Below are 23,186 nucleotides of genomic sequence, written 5' to 3'. Positions count from 1 at the left end.
TGCAGGAATCTCTCCGCTTTGCTCTCTGCACCCCTGTTGCTGTGCTCTCCTATGTGGCTCTGAAGCTTCTCCCCTGCCATCCCCCGTCTCTGCCAGTATATGGGCTTCATAGTGTGTGGAAACTTTTCCTCCTTCACAGCTGTACCACAGGATGGTACAGGTCCCATCCTTATCCTTTTGTCTCTGTTTTTTTCTTTTTTCTTTTGCCCTACCCAGGTATGTAGGGAGTTTCTTGCCTTTTGGGAAGTCTGAGGTCTTCTGCCAGCATCAATATGTGTTCTGTAGGAGTGTTCCACATGTACATGTATTTCTGATGTATTTGTGTGAAGAAAGGTTATTTCCACGTCTTACTTTTCTGCCATCTTGAATGTCTCTCTGGAGACATTCAAGTTAGTTTCTATATAACAGAGACTGTCGAGCTCTATAATTCTAACAGCTGGTACAGAATAAACATGAGTTGAATAACTTGTATAAGAATAAGATCAATTTAATTCTAGTAGTATCATATGTCAAATAACCAAAATTAAATTGAGATTTTATTTTCACCTTTTCTAATTTATCATTTTCTCCCTCCATCCCCCACAAGAAGACACATGCACACACCAAGGCTAATAATATCATGCTCCAATCACCCCATTTTAAATCTTTATCATTTTCTTTAGCTAGGGCAGAATGGAAGGCAGAAGAGTCAAATTGTTGTCTATCCCTAGCAGTTCTGATTCTCACTGCCTCTTGCTTTAGAGGCTTTTTATTTTCTAGAAAAGTCTGAGAACTGAAAAGATTATGAGGCTGCCTTCAAACATGCAATTCCAAATAAAATAATTCTTAAGCCCTGTGACTTTCTGATATATTCCACAATAAAAAATCAAATAAAACATAATTTGTGTTTGTTTCCTAAGCATATGATAAGTCTGCCTACTGGATAATCCAATATTTGTCTCATATCTGTTCTCCATTCCTGCTATGTCCAGTTTACCTGCTTTTGTCCTTTTTCCTCTTGCTACTCTTCTCTTACTAACCTTTGAAACCAGCTAGTTGTTTCACATTTCATCATCAGATTGATCCTACTAAAACACAGCTCTGATTTTTGAGCCAGTGTTTTGAGCCACACTTGTTTGCAAAATTAAGTGTTTAATAAATGTATGGAAGAGTGATGTCCCTCACACCTGGAAAACTCTCTTTTCAATACTTTTAAGGTGCTCTATACTTGGACTTCAAAATGTCTTGCTTTATTTTTTATTACTCCCTTTTGTCTAGTTGTTCTTCTAAACTAACAACGCCGTGTCTTCTGAGCATATCCCATGGTGTCCTGCTTTATACTCATATTCTTCCCTCTTTCTGAAATGCTTTCTAATAACTTCTTTCTTCTTGGATTCCTTAAGTGTCAAGATACACTTTTATCCCTATCCAGCAGTATTTCATTCTCCTTCTGAAAACTAGTGGCACATTTTCTATTCCTCTCTTTTATACGTGGGCAGACTTGTCTTGGTGTGGTTATTTACACATATCATGCCTCTAAACCCAGCTGCCTGGAGCTTCTGGAGTCCCTCTTTTCCCCTGTCCCCATGTATGCAGAACTCAGGAATTCATATTAAACAACACATGCATGTTAGAGAAATGTAGACTTACCTGAAGTTTCTGTGAGAGAGGTAGAGGAGGTTTTCTTTTCTTTCTTTTTTTAAAAAAACAAACCTTGATTTAGAGTAATTTTTGATTTTCAGTAAAGTTGCAAGGATAGTACACATAGTTGCCACATACCCCACCCACCCCCAGTTTCCCCTATTATTAATATCTACATTAGCATGGTGTATTAGTCACAACTAATGAATCAGATTGATACATTGCTGTTAAGTAAAGTCCATATATGGTAATCAGATTTCCTTAAATTTTACCTAACGTTAATTTTTGTTCTAGGATCCCATCTGGTGTACCACATTACATTTGGTTGTCTTGTCTCCTGGTAGGCTTCTCTTAACTGTGAAAATGTCTGAGGCTTTTCTTGTGTTTGATGATCTTGACAGTTGTGAGGACTACTGGTCAGTATTCTCTAGAATGTCCCTCAATTGGGATTTGTCTGATGTTTTTCTTATGATTAAACTGGGGTTGTGGGTTTGGGGGAGGAAAATGAGAGAGACAGAGTGATATTCTCATCACATCTTATTAACAGTCTAGACTATCAACATAACTTATCACTCTTAATGTTAACCTGGATCACCTGGTTGAACTAGCGCTAGTTTGTTAGGTTTCTCTAAGTTACTCTATTTTCCACTTTTCCGTACTGTATTTTTTGGAAAAAAGTCAATATGCACAGCCTACTCTTAACATGTGAGAGTTACATTAAAGGAGAGTTAAGATAAAAAGTGGGGATTATCTACATAAATTACTGGAATTCTTCTGAACAGTAGTTTTCCAGCTCTCCCATTTTAAAATTTAATCAATCTTTTATATCAGTATGGATCAAGTATATTTATTTTATCCTTTGGGTTATAATTCAGTACTACTTTATGTTGTTCTTCAGATTGTTCCAGCTTTGAACATTGGGAGCTTTTTTTTCAGTTGGCTTCTATGTCCCTCCTTAATATACTCCCACTTATTTGTTTGTTTGTTATTTAATTTTGGAGTTCTTTTTCACTTTCTGGCACTACAAGATGATCCAGGCTCATAGTGTATATTTCCTACCCTAGTCCTAGAGTCAGCCATTTTTCTAAGGAGATCTGGTTTCTTTCATTGGACAATGGTATTAGAGATTAAGATCTGGGTGTGAGGTGTGCCACAGGGGTGTTGTTGGCTTCTAAGCCATTTCAGCTGACACAGCAAGGACATATATGTGTGTATATCAACAAAAGTATGTAAACATACCTATATATTTCTAAATGCATCCATCTGTATCTGTGTTAAACTAAACATGGTTTCCTACTGATGTCTGCAACTCTTATCCCTCCCATACTGATCATTCTAGCCTTCTCCCCTTGCTTGTCTATAACTTATGCAATAGTGAGAAACCTGGCTCTCACTGTCTATCATCCATTTACTTGATTTTTCAATTCCAGTGTATATTTATAGTGGTTTCAGAATTGTTAACCTCTACTCCCATGGGAAATAACTTTATCAACTCCAGTACAGTGTTTCTTTTTTGCCTTTGGTTTTACATTCTTTACCAATTTCCGGAGTTATTCACATGAGCACATTTTCTGCATTCCTTTCAGTGAGGTTTGTTCATACATTTAGCAAGTCTTAAAAATCTGTACATTGTATGAGTCCATTTAAATGACACTCTAGAAAAGGCAAAACATATATAGAGAGTAAATGAAGCATTGGTCATCGGTTAGATTCTTTGTCACATTCTGCATTCCATCCTGGGGTCTCCTGACCTCCAAATGATTTTCTAAATATTTGCACACATTAAGGTTCATGGGTTTTGACAAATGCTTAATGTCATATATACACTATTATAGCATCATACAGAATAATTTCACCATCCTAAAAAGTTCCCTATGTTTCACCTTTTACATACTTTCCAACACCTAAGCCCCTGGCAACTACTGCTCTGCTTACTGTCTCTATAGTTTTGCCTTTTCTAGAATGTCATATAAATGGAATCATGCAGTATGTGGCCTTTCCAGACTGTCTTCATTTGCTTACAATATTCATTTAAGATTCATCCATGTCTTTGCATGGCTTGATAGGCCATTCCTTTTTATTACTGAATAGTATGGAGGAGGACTTTATATTCTGAATTCCACAGCACATAACCTCATAGGTATCCACCTGACATTTTTTTCTCATGTTCTCTTGTCACACAGAGGTTTTTTTCTGCCATATCCCTACACAGTACTCAGTTGTTCTCCTATTATCACGAACAATTTAGCTCTCTCCCCCAAACCTGCATACTATACTCAGTAGAGAACAAAGGGCTTTTAGGGTTTTAGCTCCCACTCAAACAACTTCTTAAACCTTACCTCCCTATTAACACCTACATTACAGTTCTTTATGCTCCTGGTTAACATTCCCTGCTCCCAACATCAGCATTTCATCTCACTTTATAAGTTCTTTGGAAGTGTGAGCTATATCTTTATCTCTGTATTCTGCAACAGTGTTGTGCCTTGCCCCTAGTAGGTATTTAATAAATATTCACTGAACAAACAAATAAGTGATTTGGTATAATGTGAGAGCCAGATTGCAACAAACTGACAAAACCTGAAATGCATGCAATATTCCATCCACTTGGGTAGTATAGCTATTTTCTATGCACTCTTTTCTTTTTTCACTACTTGAAGGCCACTTGCAAAAAATGGCCTGAAATCTGACATATATTCAATTTATATAGAACATATGGTGTTTATAAAAGCATTACCAAATAGTATCATGCTAGTGAACCTTGATAATGTGTGTCAGAAGTTTTCAGCATTAGCCCAGAACATCAACATTACTACAAACAGCTGAAATATATTGTAAGAAATTTATTTTCTCATAAAATGTTGCATAGGCAAGTTTTTGGGAATTAGCTAGCCAGATTAGAATTATCATCATTCCTATTATTAGTAAAAGGCATTGATGTAGCTCTTTATTAAGTCATTAGCTTAAAAATTGTTTAACATTGGCATAAAATTTAAACACTAGGCCTCCAAGAGAAATATTCTAGAAGGATCCTCATTTTACATACTTAAATTCCAGAAAAATCTTGGAAACAACAGTTCCATTTGTGGGCACCTCTTACAAAGCCTGTGTTGCACAGGTACTTGCTGCCTTCAACCTGTGTACCTCAGCCTCTGTATGCTAGATCCCTAATTTTGATGTGAATAAACTGTTGAGATTTGGGTGCTGGGGAAAGGGGAGTTGTTCTTAAATTTCTCCTTCTTCTCTTTCTCCTCCTTGTCCTATCCCTCCCCCTCCTCCTCTTCCTCTTTTTCCTTCTTAAAATTTCTGCCATTGTTTTGGGTTATGGAGAATGTTGTCATCCAGAAGAAAGTAATTTCTCTTTAGCTAAATCTCACATGTTTGCAATCATCCTTTACATACACAATATTTTGTATCAGAAATTAGGTCTTAAGGGGCTTGTTGAACTTTCAAAGTCAAGAATTCTCCATTTTAGGAATTTATTCGTTGCTGGGAAGATTTTTTTTAAAGTATAAAACTACGGGTAGAATATTACAAAAATACTTTGAGTCTTTGGATAAGTTTTAAATCTTTTTGATTTATATTGTAAGGTAGGTACATATATTTTGAATATTTGAAAGGGCTGAACTCTTTTTATATCTTGAACTTTTCCCATACCCTTCCATTTGTAACTTTCAGGTTGTGGAAATGACATAAAGAAGTTGCTACTAGAAGATGGTGGTTAGCTGGAAGTTGTTGGTGTATCACTTCAGGTTAGGTGATGTTTGTTTCTCAGGCATGAGAAATCATTAACACTTTTAAGTAGACGCTGGGTAGGAAACAAATAAAAACCAGAAAATAAAATGGTGATGATCTATACGAGGCCTCCCAAAGGAGTTTGCTTCTCAAAATAAATGAAAATAAGATTTCTTGTCATACAGATAAGAACTTTCTAACATTCCATGTATGCATAAAATTCCATATATGCAAACAGGTTTCACAATTTCAACGATTTGGATTGCTTGTATACTGCATTTAGCTGAAATGAAAATCCAACTCTCTGGAGTTCATCTTACCCCAATAATATGCTAATTTCATCCTCATGGCCTTTAAGAGTTAGTGTCATAATTTGTAACTAACTAGTAGAAAGATACTTGGGAAAAATTGGTTCAGTATTTTTCTTAACTAATTGTGTTTTCAGGATGAAGATCAACAGACTATGAATCAGTGTGTTCCAACTGTACCTATACTATTGATTGATTGGGTATTTCCCTTGGGACATTTCTATTTGACAAACTGACACATAGATGCAAACAGTTCAAATACATTTCTTTCTGCACTGATAAATTTGTTCATGTTCTCCAGAAGTGGAAAATATGGTGTGACCTTTTCTACATTTTGAAATCTCATGGCTAGTTTTCCATGCTGGGTAAATATATATGGCACCTTATGACATACAAGGTACATCGCATATGTTGCACATTTTACAGGTTTCAAAGCTCTTTCATATGTTATTTCACATTCACTTTACAACAATTCTGCAATATCAATAGGGCAGACATCATTCTAATTATTTATAGATCATGAGGCTTGGAAATTTTTAACAGATTTTCTATAGTCACAAAAACTAGGATGTGGTAGAGCCAGAATCAGAACTTAAATTTTCAGATTTGAGCCCAGAAAACTCCACCCTAATACAAGTTTAGAGTATTACTGCTTTTGGCCAAGGGACATTGTGATATGATGGAAATGATATATTTTGTAATGTGTGCTTTGGTGGTACTTAGATAGCACTTTATACTTCTCATATTTATCACTGTGACCTTTTGATAGAAGGAGATCTCATTGCTATTCTTTCCTTTGATTTCTTTAATAGTTAATCTTATTTTCCAACAAGAATTTTAAGACCTGACCTAAATATTATAATTAACACATTAAGAGGATATATCAGCGTGACCCAATTTGTGTTCATTTTCCAGTGTGGATACTCATTAATGTAATTTAATGTTACTTTCAAAACAACAAATCTCTATGACTGAGTTTACATGGATGCATTCAGTCAAAGAGTGGGCCATCTCCTAAAAGTTCTTTCTCTGCACCAATCATTGCAATGTTAGTAGTAAGTAGAGAAAAGAGAATTGATTTTTGCTGCCATCTTTTGTCCAGCAGAGCTCAATGCACAGCTTCTACTCAGATGAGATTATTTTGTCTGGCCATGAAATAGTTTTGCGATGGAGCATGATGCTAGGAGCAGAAAGGAAAAGTTTAAGAAGAATGACTTTCCTACTGATTCCTGGGTTTCTTAAGACATATTCCTTTAACCTATTTCTGTCTTTTGCTCTTCTCCATATACACATAAGTCCTGATGTTTTCCTATTAATATTTGCCCTTTACAGCTACTTGATGGAGTATCTAGTCAAAACAGTAGGTTTCCATTTCTCAGAACGTGGCAGAAACTCAAGAAATGGCTTTTTCTCCTCAATGCTTTTGAAGTTTTAAGCCTACTGGGTATAAAGTAGTGAATCATGTCCTTTGGATTTTTAAAAAATTATAGATATGATAATGCAAATTTTATTTTTCCCCACAGAACCCCATATATTAACTGATTTGAACATATTTCCTTTTTTGTAACATATATTATTAGGAAAATGGAAAAAAAGTCAATATTCAGAAAAAAACTGTGTTAACTTTAACTGAAGCACTTGTAATTGTACCCAGAAACATCTGGGGAATCTTGGAAACTAGTAATGTTCTCAAGAAAACTCAAGCTATTGAATATATAAAATTTAAGGAGCACATTTCACATCAGTTCCCTATGTCTGTGTATTGAAAATGAAAATGTGTCAGATATTAATCCTTCTAGGAAGCTTGGGAAGTTTCATCTTCCTTTGTCCTCTTAGGTGGCCATGTTTGTGCTACAACTGGGTAGTGCCACATTCCTGCTTACAGAACCTGTGATCAGTGCGATGACAACTGGGGCTGCCACCCATGTCGTGACTTCACAAGTCAAATATCTCTTGGGAATGAAAATGCCGTATATATCTGGACCACTTGGATTCTTTTATGTGAGTTTTTCCGTATGTCTTTGTTCATATATTTTGGGTGTGTGTTTCACATAGTAAAATTTGGTTAATTACAATGTTGAGATTTTTCTATTTTAAAGTAACTTGGGCTTAAATAAAATCTTTTAGGATATTTTTAATGTGATTAAGGGTATGAAACTAATTAGTAAAACCTACTAATTTGGGGAGCAATTCTTTGTAATAAACAATTAAATACGGTATAATTTGGGAACATGGTTGGAAAAAATAGCTTGAATTTTTCTGTGACCAGATATGTTGCTAACTTCTAATGGAAGCCATCTACCAGGCTTGTGGCCCAGTGTAACAACAGTACACCTTACCACATTCTTTCCATATTGTGAACCCTGGTATAGATCAAATCAGAGGCTTGGTCAAAATTGGGTTCTGGAGTCCCAATAGCAGACAATCAGTTATTAAAAGTCACTTGAACCTGAGATAGAAACATGTGTCCAGTTTCAACATATTATCCTAATAATTCCCCATTCTTCTTGGTCTCTTTTTGAAGCTGACCTAAAATCTATGACTGCTCAGGAAGTCACATCCTATTGGAGTTTTATAAGAAAATCAATGTCTTGTTAATGAAGTTGAGAGCAACCAGACTTCATTTTATTTAATTTTATATTGTAGAGGAGGAAAAGTATATTTTCCTTCTATCCTTGAGGAGCTGGGGCTCCTGTAACAAAAGATTAACAAGAGAAAAACAAACAAGTTTATTAGCATGTATGTTTCATATACACATGGGAGAAACTCCAGGATTAGTAACTCAAAAGAAGTGGCTAGGATTTGGGTTTAAATACCATCTTCAGTTAAAACAAAGGAATAAGAGTTGAGGGAAGCAAGTTATGAGAAGGTGACCATGAAAAATACAGTGAACATGGGTAAGATTTATTATGCAGATTTAAATCAGTGCCTTCTCCATTGGTAAGACTCTTTTGTGATTTAGAGTCATGTTTTTCTTCCTGGTACTAAGAGGAAGACACCCTTGCAAACAGAGATTTTCTATATAAATGTAAATTTCTCTATGAAAGGGTAATTTACACTGTTCTCAGAGGTTCCCTGTGTCTGCTGTTTCTCAAAATAATAAGCTAAAAATAATTCTTATACCAAAGAAGCATATTTTGGAGTGGCATATTCAGGTCTCCTACAATGTAATGTTCTATACTGAATTACATTAATGTTTTATAATGAGAGTATTACCATTCCTAATATTCTTGCTCTTAATCAAGGAATGGCTGAATAGTAGCTCCATATATAGAAGTTTAATAAATTATCTAATTCCTGTTATTGAGGTGGTTTGTGGTATTTCACCATTATACACAGCTCATTGAAGATTTGTTTTATTCCTATGTTCTAGTTTGCATCCCTGATGATTTCACTGAGATCAATTCCTAGTTATGGAATCACTGGATTAAAATATTTTTGCCAAATATCAATCTGAAAAGCTGTACCAATTAATATTTACTCTCATCATTGTCAACTCTGATTATTACTATTTTTAAAATTTGCCATTTTGTTATGTGAAAAATAGTATCACTTTTCTGTTTGTGTGTTTCTCTGATTAGTTGGTAAAGTAGTTAATATAGATAGTAATTGGCAACACAAAGCTGGAAGCTTGTTCTGAATTTTTGTTATTTAGGTAATATCTTGCTCAGTGATTCATTCATTATAAGAAAGCATAAAACTAAAACAAGAACACTAAAACTGGAAGTGGAAACAATATAATTCCAAGCTCTAAATCAAACAAAAGTAGACCAAAATAGCTGTAAGTTATCAGGTGACTGGTTGAGTTAAAACTTTTGATGATGTCAGGTGTGCACCAACAGAACCAAATCAGTACTAGATTCTGTCCTGATCTCCTGACTGGGAACAGCATGCTTGTCTGTGCATGAGCAGTGTAAAGAAATGAGTGCAGGTTACAAGTTGGCCACTTCAGTCATATTCACATTACATAAATAATCATTCCTCTTTTCACTAGTTGTGCTAAAAGAAGCTGGATAGCCGGATATGAGAACATTTGGTCTTTCAGCTCGTTTCTCTGGTGGCAATGTGTATAAAATGCTACATTGAAGTGTTTTGTGTATGATTTTTTAAATTTTGTTTTCTTGGAAGGTTAAGCTGCAAGCTAGTTTTTCTTTGCCTTGTAGATCAGACACTGTAATGTGACTTTTGGGGGTCTTTTGTAAGTTCTCATACTGAAATGTAATCAGATTTAGAAATATTGTTAGATGGCTGACTAAATGTGCATTACTCAGTTGGTGGAAGTTGGTATGCTTTGTGTAGATGGAAAACAAAGAAAAGTTGCTCTTGCTTTTCAAAGTCTCAGAGCCCTGCACTGTTAGGCACCTAGGTAAGAATGACGCTTTGGTTCTTGCCAAGGTTTCAAAATTAATGCTGATATTGCAAAGTCAAAAATTGTGATCTGAGCATTAGATTAAGAAATAGATTTTGCATCATGCATAGGTCACACTGGGACATTTAGAAGGTGTGCTTTGGTGTAGTTAGGCTAAAAAAGAATCTGATGATAATAATGTAAATCTGAACTTGCCCATGGATCATTTAGGTGGGATGGGAAGGAGGAGAGCTGAACTCAGTACAGAGGTATAGAACAGAGGACAAAATAGAGGCCTTGATCATCAGGTCAAAGAACCTAGAGGAGAGTGATTTAACATATTTTTGGATTTTTTCTGCTTCTAAGTTCTCAAAACTGTTATATCCTTTATGAAAGCTACTCAAGTTGATGAAGGATAAAGAATATGTTACTGATATTCCTTGGAACATAAATTAATATCTAGACTATTTGAGACTCTTATACAATGTGCCAGTCACCACTCCCAATAGTCTCAGCTGGAACACTCAAATTTCCTAAAACAATTCAGAATTGGCCAATCAAAATGTGCATTAATTAATTCCAGTAATAGCAGCGCTTACGGTCAACTTTGAGAGAAAACATAGCCTTTTGTCTTTATCCTGTTCTTAGGTCACTTCATATTGAGGTATCTTCCATCTGCCACTGCAATGGTTTCTACAGTGTCTTCTTCCTGGTGGATGCCTGATTCTGTTCTACTAAGAGAATCTAATTCTCTAGTTTGATTAGCTAAAATCTCTATCTCTTTGGTTACTTAGGGCTGGCAGATGTTCTTGCTTCCATGGAACATTTTAAACGATTAATTTGAATCAGATAAGGTTAGTGTTACATGCTCAGTTCTTCCCTCTCAGATTATAGAACAGACTTCCAATAGATCTTTTTTTTGACTTATAGTTGATTTACATTGTTTCAGGTGTAATTCTTTTTCAGATTCTTTTCCATTAAGGTTATTACAAGGTATTGAATATAATTCCCTCTGTTATACAGTCACGTCCTTGTTGTTTACCTGTTTTATATATAGTAGTGTTTATCTGTTAATCCCAGATTCCTAATTTATCTCTACCCCCCCATTCTCTTTCCCCTTTGGAAACCATAAGTTTGTTTTCTATGTCAGTGCACTTTAAAAAGTGCTATATAAGTAATAGATACTAATCCTTTTCCTCTCTAGAGGACTGTTAATCAGATAAGCAAATCTAAATAATAAAATAAAATTATATCTTTTTTCAACTTACAAATAAAGATGATTCCAAAATTTATAAAACATAAAAAATATCTGCTATTAATGAGGGTTAGTCATCAGAAGTAAAGAAATGCTATGTTTTTTATTTTATTTTTAATTTAAAATAATTCCATCTATTCAGCTCATCCCCCCCAACCAGTTATAAACCCATTTAATAAATTATAAACAGTTCTGCAATATATTGTAAAACAAGCAGAAGCAATAACATTATGAGTCACTTCTATCTTTGGACCCTGACTCACCAGTTAAATCATTTTATTCCTGTGTTCTCAAATTAAAATTTTTTTTCTATTTTGTTATATTTTTTAGCTTTATTTTTTAGACCCCACATATAAGTGGTATCATAAAGTATTTGTCTTTCTCTGTCTGATTTATTTCACTTAGCATAATACCCTCCAGATCCACCCATGTTGTTGCAAATGGCAAAATTTCATTTTTTTGCGTGTGTGGCTGAGTAATATTCCATTGTATATATATGGTATATATATATATACACACCACATCTTCTTTATTCATTCATCTATTGATGAACGCTTAGGTTGCTTCCATATCTTGACTATTATAAACAATATTGCTGTGAACATTGGGGTACATGTATATTTTTGAATTAGCATTTTCATTTTGGGGGATTAATACCCAGAAGTGGACTTGCTGGATCATATGGTAGTTCTATTTTTAGTTTTTTTGAGAAACCACCATACTGTTTTCCATAGTGGCTGCACCAATCTACATTCCCACTAACAGTGCACTAGGGTTCTCTTTTGAGAGATTTTTATAAGATGAAAAATAATTTTGAAGTTTATTTTAATACTCATTAGAAGGGAAATTCTCTAATTGATAAAACCAAAATCTAGAGAAAAAGTCTCACTATGTGAATTTTTGAAGCCTAAAAGCTTCTTCAGAGAGCAGGCAATCAGAGAGCAGGAAGATAGCAGGTCAAGACCAAATAAAATTTTTTATCAAATTTAAATTTTTGACTGATGGTCCCACATAGATAACAGGGAAAAGGTTAATTATTCTTGTCAATACAAAAATTGATTTTTTATACTGAGAAATGATGATGTATCTTTTTATTAGAAAGGATGTTTCCCCCCAAAAGGCACAATAAAACAAAAATTACTAGTTCATATTAGCAAATGTGAATTTCTTTGAGGTGGCGCCAGCGTCTCAGCCTGTAGCAGCCTATGATAAATTTGGCAAAGTTATTTTCACTGGCATGGCTTTATATGAGAACTCTTCTAAATAATTCTGTACATTAAAGCCAAGAACACAAGGCAAGCTTGGCAACACATTCACCTACCCTTTTTGGGAAGTTTTTATTTGCTTTTTTAAAATTGAGGAGTTTCAGAACCAGAAAGCAATTTCATTCCCACTCCCATCCCTGAAGTACAGCAAAACACTTTTCTAGTTTGGGTAGCTCTGAAGGCTACAAAGCAGGAACCAAGAATATTAACAAACTGGGCTAGAAACATCAGAAGGAAATCAAAGCCAATGAAACATTTTCTTCCATAGAGAATGAGATCACAATTAAAAATGTAAAAATGAGGCTTATATGTGGACAAATCTACTTTGAAGACACAGGCCCTCTGGGATTTCTGAATCAAGAACATGCTTTGGTAGTTTATGACAGCCCACATTTTCTCTGCAGTTATTGTGATCTTTCTATTGTGAATTGTAAGGACGTTCAATACACCCTGAAAAATGGACAGAATAAATTGAAGGGGAGAGAAAAGGAATGTTAATCTGCAGCTTGAATCAATCAGGGATATAGGGGAGAGAAAATGTGGCAGGTTTAATTTGGATATGAAACAATTATATGGGAATTTGTAACAAAGGTTACTTTAAAATTCTAAATCAGAAGGCAAATATTTTAGCAATTCAATTATCTTGGGCTAAGCTCTCCATCCCCCGCAATTCACTGAAAAATGCATCAGCACAAAATCCAGTTGCTTAAGTAATTCAAATTAAACTTGGTTTTCTAAACAAGGGATGGCTGGATGCCACTTGGGCCTTGGCATGCTTGATTGTGAGTTTGGTGCAAGTGAGTTTTGTGCACCCATGCTGTCTCTAGCTGTTTAACATACCACACTTCCCCTAGATCGCATTTTGGTTGGAGACTTAAAGTATGCCTTAAAGCAGTAGTTTATTGGGATAAATTTCCAGTGTAAGGAGCAGTTATTGATCAGAAATATGCATATAAAATGATGTAAAGAATAATAGAATGTTGTAATTTTTCTCTTCCTTTTGGGGTTGTGTTTGTATTCATGAAAACACAGACTGTGTTTGAGATTTAAACTTAATATTAGTCTTGTTTTTCTATTAGTGTGTGCTACTTTGGGAAGTAGAGGGATTAGGGGAGATTGATCTTAACAATAACCATTCTAAATTGTTTAAAGATATGTAGGCAAAGTTTATAGGAGACATCAAATTCTGAATACCAGAGAGAACTTGTGCCAACATCAATTTTGGAATGATCATAAATGGCTTTAATGGTCCCTGAGCAGGAATCTAGATCTGCTTAGGTAGAATTCAAATATAATCAAGTTGGGGACTTCCTGGCTGGGCAGTTGTTGAGACTCCGTGCTTCCACTGTAGAGAGCATGGGTTTGATCCCTGCTCAGGGAAATAAGATCCCGAATGCTGCATGGCACGGCCAAAAAAAAAACATTAAAAAAAAATAGACAAATATAATCAAGTTGAAAGCAAATTGGGGCAGGGAGAGGGTGTGCCTGGGCAATTGTGGCTCATGTTTAAAGGCTCCAAGGATGTGAAAACTACCTTAACAAACAAAAGCCAGGGCCCGCAGCAGACTTCAGTCTCATCTAAAAAGTGGGAGAGTTGAACTAAATGTGAGGCTTCCAAACCAGAAATATTCAACAGAATAATCTACACGTGGATGGGAAAAGATTAGTGTGTATCCTTGATTCAAGAGTTTAAGAACCACTATAATGGATTTACTCAACAGATGTTAATTGACCACCTCATAGGTGATGAGAATACAGTTGAGAAATAACATCCCTGTTCTCATGGAGTTTTATTGAAATGCTGAGGCAGGGGCGATGTGAATTAGGAAGGGAGGAGAAAAATTGGTGAACAAGATAATCTCAGATAGTGTTAAAGAAGGAAACCAGGCAGTGTAATTGAAGCAGATAATGTGATAGAGTGAATATGCTCACCTTATATTAATTGAGTAATTAAATGAGTCACTGCATATAGGTTGGCTAGCCTAGTGCCTAGAAATGTTAGTTCCCCCACTCTTCTAGAAAGTGATGAATTTTAAACAATCTCTCCTATTCTTTCCATCCCAGTCTGCCCTCCCACCATATGTTTGTGGTAAGGATAATATAAAAATTTCTTTCTATTCGAGGTGGAGAGAAGGAACTAAGGTGAATGTACTGTGTGGATACAAGTATACTTTCACCAAATGTGTATATGCTAAGAAAAAAAACAGTCATGATTCATGTTCTCACAGTTTTTAGAATAAAGTTGGAAGGCATTATTACTTCCCTTGGATTGACTTGATTCTGCTGCTGGTGTTAAAGGCACAAGGCAGCAGGTGGGTAGAGCTTGTTTGTCTGAGAAGCAGATAGGTGCCATTGAATCCCACCACTAACAAACAAAATCAGACTCCATGCTCGATAATAGTCTCTTTCAAAGGGTGGCATCTCCCCTCCATATATCCCATGGGAAAAAGGAAGCCCTGGGGAAGTTTGGAAAAATTGTTATTGGACTGAAAGAAGAGAATAGTGTGTGAGGCATTGGTGAATGTGTTGCTCTAGGGTTCAGAGAACCTGAGTCACAGTCTTGACTCTGTCACTCACAAGCCAAGTCTCCTAGGATAAGGTAAGTTACAAATCTTTGGAGCCTTGGTTTCTACATCTGTAGAATGAGTACATTCAACTGGTTGATTTCTAAGGTCTTTCTAGCTCTGACAACTGTATTCTAAATACTGCCTTTGTTAGGCACTGTAGTTGAAATCCTTACCACAGCTATCCACCATGCCTATTTATCTGTGACAGGTGCTTAATCAGTTGGCTGTCTCTCTTAATGGTACTAATTGTTTAGTCACTGTTACTAAAAGCTTTCTGTTTAGTTTCAGTTTGTGTTTTATCTTGGTTACTTTTATCTTTGTTAACTTGAAGAGGAAGGAATTTACTAGGGTATATAGGGAACTCCAAAGGCAAAAGCTGTGAGTCCCTTTGTCCTCTGTATTGCTAGGGCTGCCATGACAAACTGTATAGACTGGGTGGCTTAAAAAATAGTAATGTATTTTCTCACAGTTCTGAATGCTGGAAGTCAAAAATCAAGATGCCAGTACGGCTGGTTTGCTCTGAGGCTTCTCTCCTTTGCTTGTATATGACCACCCTCCTGCCTCTTCACATGGTAGCACCTCTGTGCATGTGCATTCCTGGTATCTCTCTGTCTTAAGCTCTTCTTTTTATAAAGACACCAGTCATATTGGATTAGGGTCCACCCGAAAAGCATCATTTTAACTTAATTACCTCTTTAAAGGCCCTGTCTCCAAATATTATGAGTCACATTATGAGGTATTGAGGATTTGGGCTTCAACATATGAATTTTAGGGAAACACAATTGAGTCCATAACACCCTCTTTGAATTGTCTCAGCAGTGAGAAGCATTTTACTTGGTAACTGTGTTTGTAGCCTATGGCTACTGTAATAAATTACCATAAACATGGTAACAACACACAAAAACTTATTCTCTCATTTACAGAGGCCAGAAGTCCAAAATCAAGGTGTCACCAGGGCCACACATGCTCTGGAGGTTCTAGGGGAGAATCATTCCTTGTCTTCTAGCTTCTGGTAGCTCCAGGCATTTCTTGGCTTATGGCTGCATCACACCAAACTGTACCTCTGTCACCACATGGCCTTCCCCTCTGTGTGTGTGTCTGCTCCTCTTCTGTCTCCTATAAGGGTACAGGTTACTGGATTTTAGACAAATGTCTACGCATAGATTATGCCAAATGTGTTTTCAGACCAAAGTCTGAACACATGGTAACAAGCATGTATGAATGTTACCATTTTTCTGGAGATACTCCTGGATTTGTGGTCGATGACTGACACAAAGTCATATATTGGGAGTTAAGATTCATAGATTTCAGATCAGTACTTAATACCTACCATAAAGTAATGTACTGTCAGATTTATTAAATTTTGTTTGTTATACTATCACTTTGTTGTTTCTCTAGTGAAACACAAACCTATTTTTCTCTGGGCACAGGTGTTTCTATACAGGGCCATCTTTAGAACTTCAGTAACAGTTGTACAATGAGAAACTATTGAATGGGTATGACCATGGAAACTATTAAAAGGGTATGACCTCCTTTTTTCTTAATTAAATCCTGAATATGAAGATTTTTAGCTTTGGATTTTGCTTCATTCTTATAAAAACAGAATGATTTAACATCTGATTATTTAGATCAAATAGCATATATCAAAGATTTACTGTAATAATAGGTTTAAAATTTAGATCAATGTCTTGTACAAGTAGAACCCTAATAAACATGTTGAGTGAGACTGCTTCTCCAAATAATAGCAGTAGCCATGTCATGATGGGATCTTCAGGTTTCCAGGGGCTACCTCAGAAAGATGGTGCAGTATTAGGACGTGAGCTCACCTCTCCTTACAGAAACATCAAAATCACAACTAACTGCTGAACAACCATCAAAAAAAAAATGCTGGAACCTCACACAAAGAATATCCTACATCCAAACAAAAAGGAGAAATCACAATGAAACAGTTGGAGGGGCATAACTGTGATAAAATCAAATCCCATACCTATTGGGTGGGTGACCCACAAGCTGGAAAATAATTATACCACAAAAGTTCTCCCACAGGAGTGAAAGTTCTGAGCCCCATATCAGGCTCCCCAACCTGGGGGTCTAGCAATGGGAGGAGGAGCCCCCAGAGAATGTGGCTTTGAAGTCCAGTGGGGTTTGATTGGAGGAATTCCATAGGACTGGGGGAAACAGAAACTCCACTCTTGGAAGGTACATACAAGGTCTCATGTGCACCAGGACATGGTGAAAAAAGCAGTGACCTCATAAGAGCCAGGTTCAGACCTAGCTGGTAGAATTGGAGGGTCTCCTGTGGAGGCAGGGAGTGGTTATGACTCACTGAAGGGACAAATACATTGGCAGTGGTAGTTTTGGGGAGTACTCACTGGCATGAGCACTCTTGGTGACTGCCATTTTTCCACCAAGAGGGGGCCCCACCCAACAGCCTGTAGGCTCCAGTGCTGGGACACCTCAGGCTAACCAACCAACAGGGCAGCAACACAGCCCCACTCATCAGCAGACAGGGTGCTTAAAGTCTTCCTGAGCCCACAGCTTCCTGCTAAACACATCCCTTGACACAGCCCTGCTCACCAGAGGGACAAGACCCAGTTCTACAAACCAGTGGGCAGAAACATGTTCCTCCCATCAGGAAGTCTGCACAAGTCTGTTAGACAGCCTCACCCATCAAGGGGAAGACAGCAGAAGCAAGAAGAACTATAGTCCTGCAGCCTGTGGAATGGAAACCACAATCACAGAAAGTTAGACAAAATAAGCTAGCAGAGGAATATGTTCCAGCTGAAGGAACAAGATAAAACCCCAGAAGAACAACTAAGTGAAGTGGAGATAGGCAATCTACCCAAAAAAGAATTCAGAGGAATGATAGTAAAGATATCCAAGATCTCGGAAGAAGAATGGAGGCACAGATTGAGAAGATATAGGAAATGTTTAACAAAGAGCTAGAAGAAATAAAGAGCCAACAGAGATGAACAATACAATAACTGAAATGAAAAATACACTAGAAGGAATCAATAGCAGAATAACTAAGGTAGAAGAATGGGTAAGTGATCTGGAATACAGAATGGTGGAAATCACTGTCATGGAACAGAATAAAGAACAAAGAATGAAAATAAACAAGGACAGTCTAAGAGGCCTCTGGGAAAACAGTAAAGTCACTGACATTTGCATGGCAGGGGTCCCAGAAGGAGAAGAGAGAGAGAAAAGACCTGAGAAGATAATTGAAGAGGTAATAGATGAAAACTTCCCAAACATGGGAAAGGAAACAGTCACCCAAGTCCAAGAAGCACAGAAAGTCCCAGACAGGAAAAACCCATGGAGGAACATGTCAAGACACAGAGTAATCAAACTGACAAAACATAGAAACAAAGGAAAAATGTTAGAAACATCAAGGGGAAAAGCAACATAACAAACAAGGGAGTTCCAATAAGGTCATCAGCTGATTTCTCAGCAGAAACTCTGCAATCCAGAAGGAAGTGGCATGATATATTTAAAATGATGAAAGGGACGAACCTACAACCAGGAATACTTTACCCAGCAAGGCTCTCATTCAGATTTGATGGAGAATCGAAAGTATTACAGAAAAGAAAAAGCTAAGAGAATTCATCACCACCAGACCAGCTTTGCAACAAATGCTAAAGGAACTTCTCTATGTGGAAAAGAAAAGGCCACAACTATTAAAAGAAAAATATGAATGGAAAAGCACACCAGTAAAGGCAAACATACAGTAAAGGTAGGAAATCATCCACACACAAATATATCAAAACCAGCAATTGTGCAACAAGGAGAGCACAAATGCAGGATATTGGAAGTGCATTTGAAAATAAAAGACAAGCAACTTAAAACAATCTTCTTTATTTATAGACTACTGTATCAAAACCTCATGATAACTGAAACCAAAACTCTACAAGAGATACACACACAAAAAAGAAAAAGGAATCCAAACACAACACTAAAATTGTTAACAAATCACAAGAGAACAAAAGAGGAAGGGAAGAAAAAGACCTACAAGAACAAATCCAAAACGATTAAGAAAATAGCAATAAGAATATACAAAATCGGGGCTTCCTTGGTGGCACAGTGGTTGAGAGTCTGCCTGCCAATGCAGGGGACACAGGTTGGTGCCCCGGTCCGGGAAGATCCCACATGCTGCAGAGCGGCTGGGCCCGTGAGCCATGGCCGCTGAGCCTGCGCGTCCGGAGCCTGTGCTCCACAACGGAAGAGGCCACAACAGTGAGAGGCCCGTGTACCGCAAAAAAAAAAAAAAAAAAAAAAAAAAGAATATACAAAATCGGTAATTCCCTTAAATGTAAATGGATTAAATGCTCCAACCAAGACATAGACTGGCTGAATGGATACAAAAACAAGACCCATATATATGCTGTGTACAAGAGACCCACTTCAGATCTGGGAATACATAGAGACTGAAAGTGAGGGGATGGAAAAAGTTATTCCATGATAACAGAAATCAAAAGAAAGCTGGAGTGGCAATATTCTTATCAGACAAAATAGACTTTAAAATAAAGGCTGTTAAAAGAGACAGAGAAGGGCACTACATAGTGACCAAGGGATCAATCCAAGAAGAAGATATAACAATTGTAAATATATGTGCACCCAACATAGGAGAACCTTAATATATAAGGCAAATAAAACAGGCATAAAAGGAGAAATCAACAGAAACACAATAATAGTGGGGGACTTTAACACCCCACTCTCATCAATGGACAGATCATCCAGACAGAAAATCAATAAGGAAACACAAGCCTTAAATGCCACATTAGACCAGATGGACTTTATTGATATGTATAAAACATTCTACCCAAAAGCAGCAGAATACACATTCTTCTCAAGTGCACATGGAACATTCTTCAGGATTGATCACATGCTGAGCCAGAAAGTGAGCCATGGTAAATTTAAGAAAATTGAAATCATATCAAGCATCTTTTCTAACCACAATGCTATGAGTTAGAAACAAGGCAACAACTGTAAAAAAACACAAACATGTGGAGGATAAACAATATGCTACTGAACAACCAATGGATCACTGAAGAAATCAAAAAAGAAAAAAAAAAAAACCTAGAGACAAATAACAATGAAAACACAATGATCCCAAACCTAAGGGATGCAGCAAAAGCAATTCTTTTTAAAATTAATTTATTAATTTTAATTTTTTATTGGAGTAAAATTGCTTAACCGTGCTGTGTTATTTTCTGCTATACAATGAAGTGAAACAGCTATATGTATACATATATCCCCTCTCTCTTGGACTTCCCTCCCACCTCCCCATCCCACCCACCTAGGTCATCACAGAGCACTGAAATGAGCTCCCTGTGCTATATAGCAGGTTCCCACTAGCTATCTATTTTACACACAGTAGTGTATTTATGTTAAACCTAATATCCCAGTTCATCCCACCCTCCCCTTAACCCTCATGTCCACATGTCCATTCTCTATGTCTACATCTCTATTCCTGCCCTACAAATAAGTTTATCTGTATCATTTTTCTAGATTCCACATATATGCATTAATATATAATATTTGTTTTTCTCTTTCTGGCTTACTTCACTCTGTATGACAGACTCTAGGTCCATCCATATCTCTACAAATGATCCACTTTCATTCCTTTTTATGGCTGAGTAATATTCCATTGCATATATGTGCCACATCATCTTCATCCATTCATCTATTGTTGGACATTTAGGTTGTTTCCATGTCCTGGCAATTGTAAATAGTGCTGCAATGAACATTGTGATACATGTATCTTTTTGGATTATGGTTTTCTCAGGGCATATGCCCAGTAGTGGGATTGCTGTGTCATATGGTAGTTCTATTTTTAGATTTTTAAGGAACATCCACAATGTTCTTCATAGTGGCTGCATCAATTTACATTCCCACCAACAGTGCAAAATGGTTCCCTTTTCTCCATACCCTCTCCAGTTTTTATTGTTTGTAGATTTTTTGATGATGGACGTTCTGAGCAGTGTTAGGTGATACTTCATTGTATCATTCATCACTAATTATTAGAGATTTGCATGTCTAATAATTGTGATGTTGAGCATCTTTTCATTTGCCTCTTGGCCATATGTATGTCTTCTTTGGTGAAATGTCTATTTAGGTCTTCTGCCCATTTTTTGATTGGGTTTTTTGTTTTTTTGGTATTGAGCTCCATGAGCTGTTTCTATATTTTTGAGATTAATCCTTTGTTTGTTGCTTCATTTGCAAATATTTTCTCCCATTCTGAGGGTTGTCTTTTCAGCTTGTTTATGGTTTCCTTTGCTGTGCAAAAGCTTTTTTTTTTTTTTTTTTTCCGGTACATGGGCCTCTCACTGTTGTGGCCTCTCCCACTGCAGAGCACAGGCTCCGGATGCGCAGGCTTAGCGGCCATGGCTCACGGGTCCAGCTGCTCCGTGGCATGTGAGATCTTCCCAGACCGGGGCACGAACCCGTGTCCCCTGCATCGGCAGGCAGACTCTCAACCACTGTACCACCAGGAAACACCTGTGCAAAAGCTTTTAACATTCATTAGGTCCCATTTGTTTATTTTCATTTTCATTACTATAGGACGTGGGTCAAAAAAGATCTTGCTGTGGTTTATGTCAAAGTGTTTTTCCTATGTTTTCCTCTAAGATTTTTAAGTATCCAATCTTACATTTAGGTCTTTAATCCATTTGGAGTTTATTTTTGTGTATGGTGTTAGGGAGTATTCTACATGTAGTATTTTACATGTAGCTGTCCAGTTTTCCCAGGACCACTTTTATTGAAGAGACTGTCTTTTCTCCATTGTATGTTCTTGCCTCCTTTGTCATAAATCAGGTGACCATTAGTGTGTGGGTTTATCTCTGGGCTTTCTATCCTGTTCCATTGATCTATATTTCTGTTTTTGTGCCAGTACTATACTGTCTTGATTACTATAGATTTGTAGTATAGTTTGAAGTTGGGGAGCCTGATTCCTCTAGCTCTGTTTTTTTTTTTTTTTTTTTTTTTCTCAGGATTGCTTTGGCTATTTGGGGTCTTTTGTGTTTCCATATAAATTGTGAAATTTTTTGCTCTAATTCTGTGAAGAATGACATTGGTTGTTTGACAGGGATTGCACTGAATCTGTAGATTGCTTTGGGTAGTATAATCATTTTCACAATATTGATTCTTCCAAACCAAGAACATGGTATATTTCTCCACCTGTTTGTGTCATTTTGATTTCTTTCATCAGTGTTTTATAGTTTTCTGCATACAGGTCTTTTGTCTCCTTATGTAGGTTTATTCCTAAGTATTTTATTCTTTTTGTTGTGAAGGTAAATATGATTGTTCCTTAATTTATCTTTCTGATTTTTCATTATTAGTATAGGAATGTGAGAGATTTCTGTGCATTAATTTTGTATCCTGCAACCTTACCAAATTCGTTGATTAGCTCCATTAGTTTTCTTGTGGCATCTTTAAGATTATCTATGTATAGTATCCTGTCATCTGCAAACAGTCACAGTTTTACTTCTTCTTTTCCAAATTGTATTCCTTTATTTCTTTTTCTTCTCCAATTGCCATGGCTAGGACTTCCAAAACTATATTGAGTAATAGTGATGAGAGTGGATACCCTTGACTTGTTCCTGATCTTAGAGGAAATACTTTCAGTTTTTCACAATTGAGAATGATATTTGCTGTGGGTTTGTCATGTAGGGCCTTTATTATGTTGAGATAGGTTCCCTCTATGCCCATTTTCTGGAGAGTTTTCATCATAAATGGGTGTTTAATTTTGTCAAAAGCTTTTTCTGCATCTATTGAGATGATCATATGGTTTTTATTCTTCATTTTGTTAATATGATGTATCACATTGATTAATTTGTGTATATTGAAGAATCCTTGCATTCCTGGGATAAACCCCACTCCATCATGGTCTATGATCCTTTTACTGTGTTGTTGGATTTTGTTTGTTCATACTTTGTTCAGGATTTTTGCATCTATATTCATCAGTGTTATTAGTCTCTAATTTTCTTTTTTTGTGATATCTTTGTCTGGTTTTGGTATCAGTGTGGTGGTAGCTTTATAGAAAGAACTTTTAAGTGTTCCTCCCTCTGCAATTTTTTTGGAAGAGTTTGAGGA

General features: G+C 36.5%; 1 protein-coding gene across 1 annotated transcript in view; it reads left to right on the top strand.

The window, feature by feature from the left end:
* Positions 1–23,186, top strand: part of SLC26A7 (solute carrier family 26 member 7) — a 181,446-nt gene that overhangs the window by 75,678 nt on the left and 82,582 nt on the right. The window contains exon 4 of the mRNA XM_067712815.1: positions 7,497–7,661. Within this exon, the coding sequence (XP_067568916.1) occupies positions 7,497–7,661 (165 nt within the window). The remainder of the gene's footprint in view (positions 1–7,496; positions 7,662–23,186) is intronic.

This window comes from Pseudorca crassidens, chromosome 17, assembly GCF_039906515.1.
Source record: "Pseudorca crassidens isolate mPseCra1 chromosome 17, mPseCra1.hap1, whole genome shotgun sequence".
Classification (NCBI taxonomy): domain Eukaryota; kingdom Metazoa; phylum Chordata; class Mammalia; order Artiodactyla; family Delphinidae; genus Pseudorca; species Pseudorca crassidens.
This window is presented reverse-complemented; position numbering and strand designations above follow the sequence as displayed.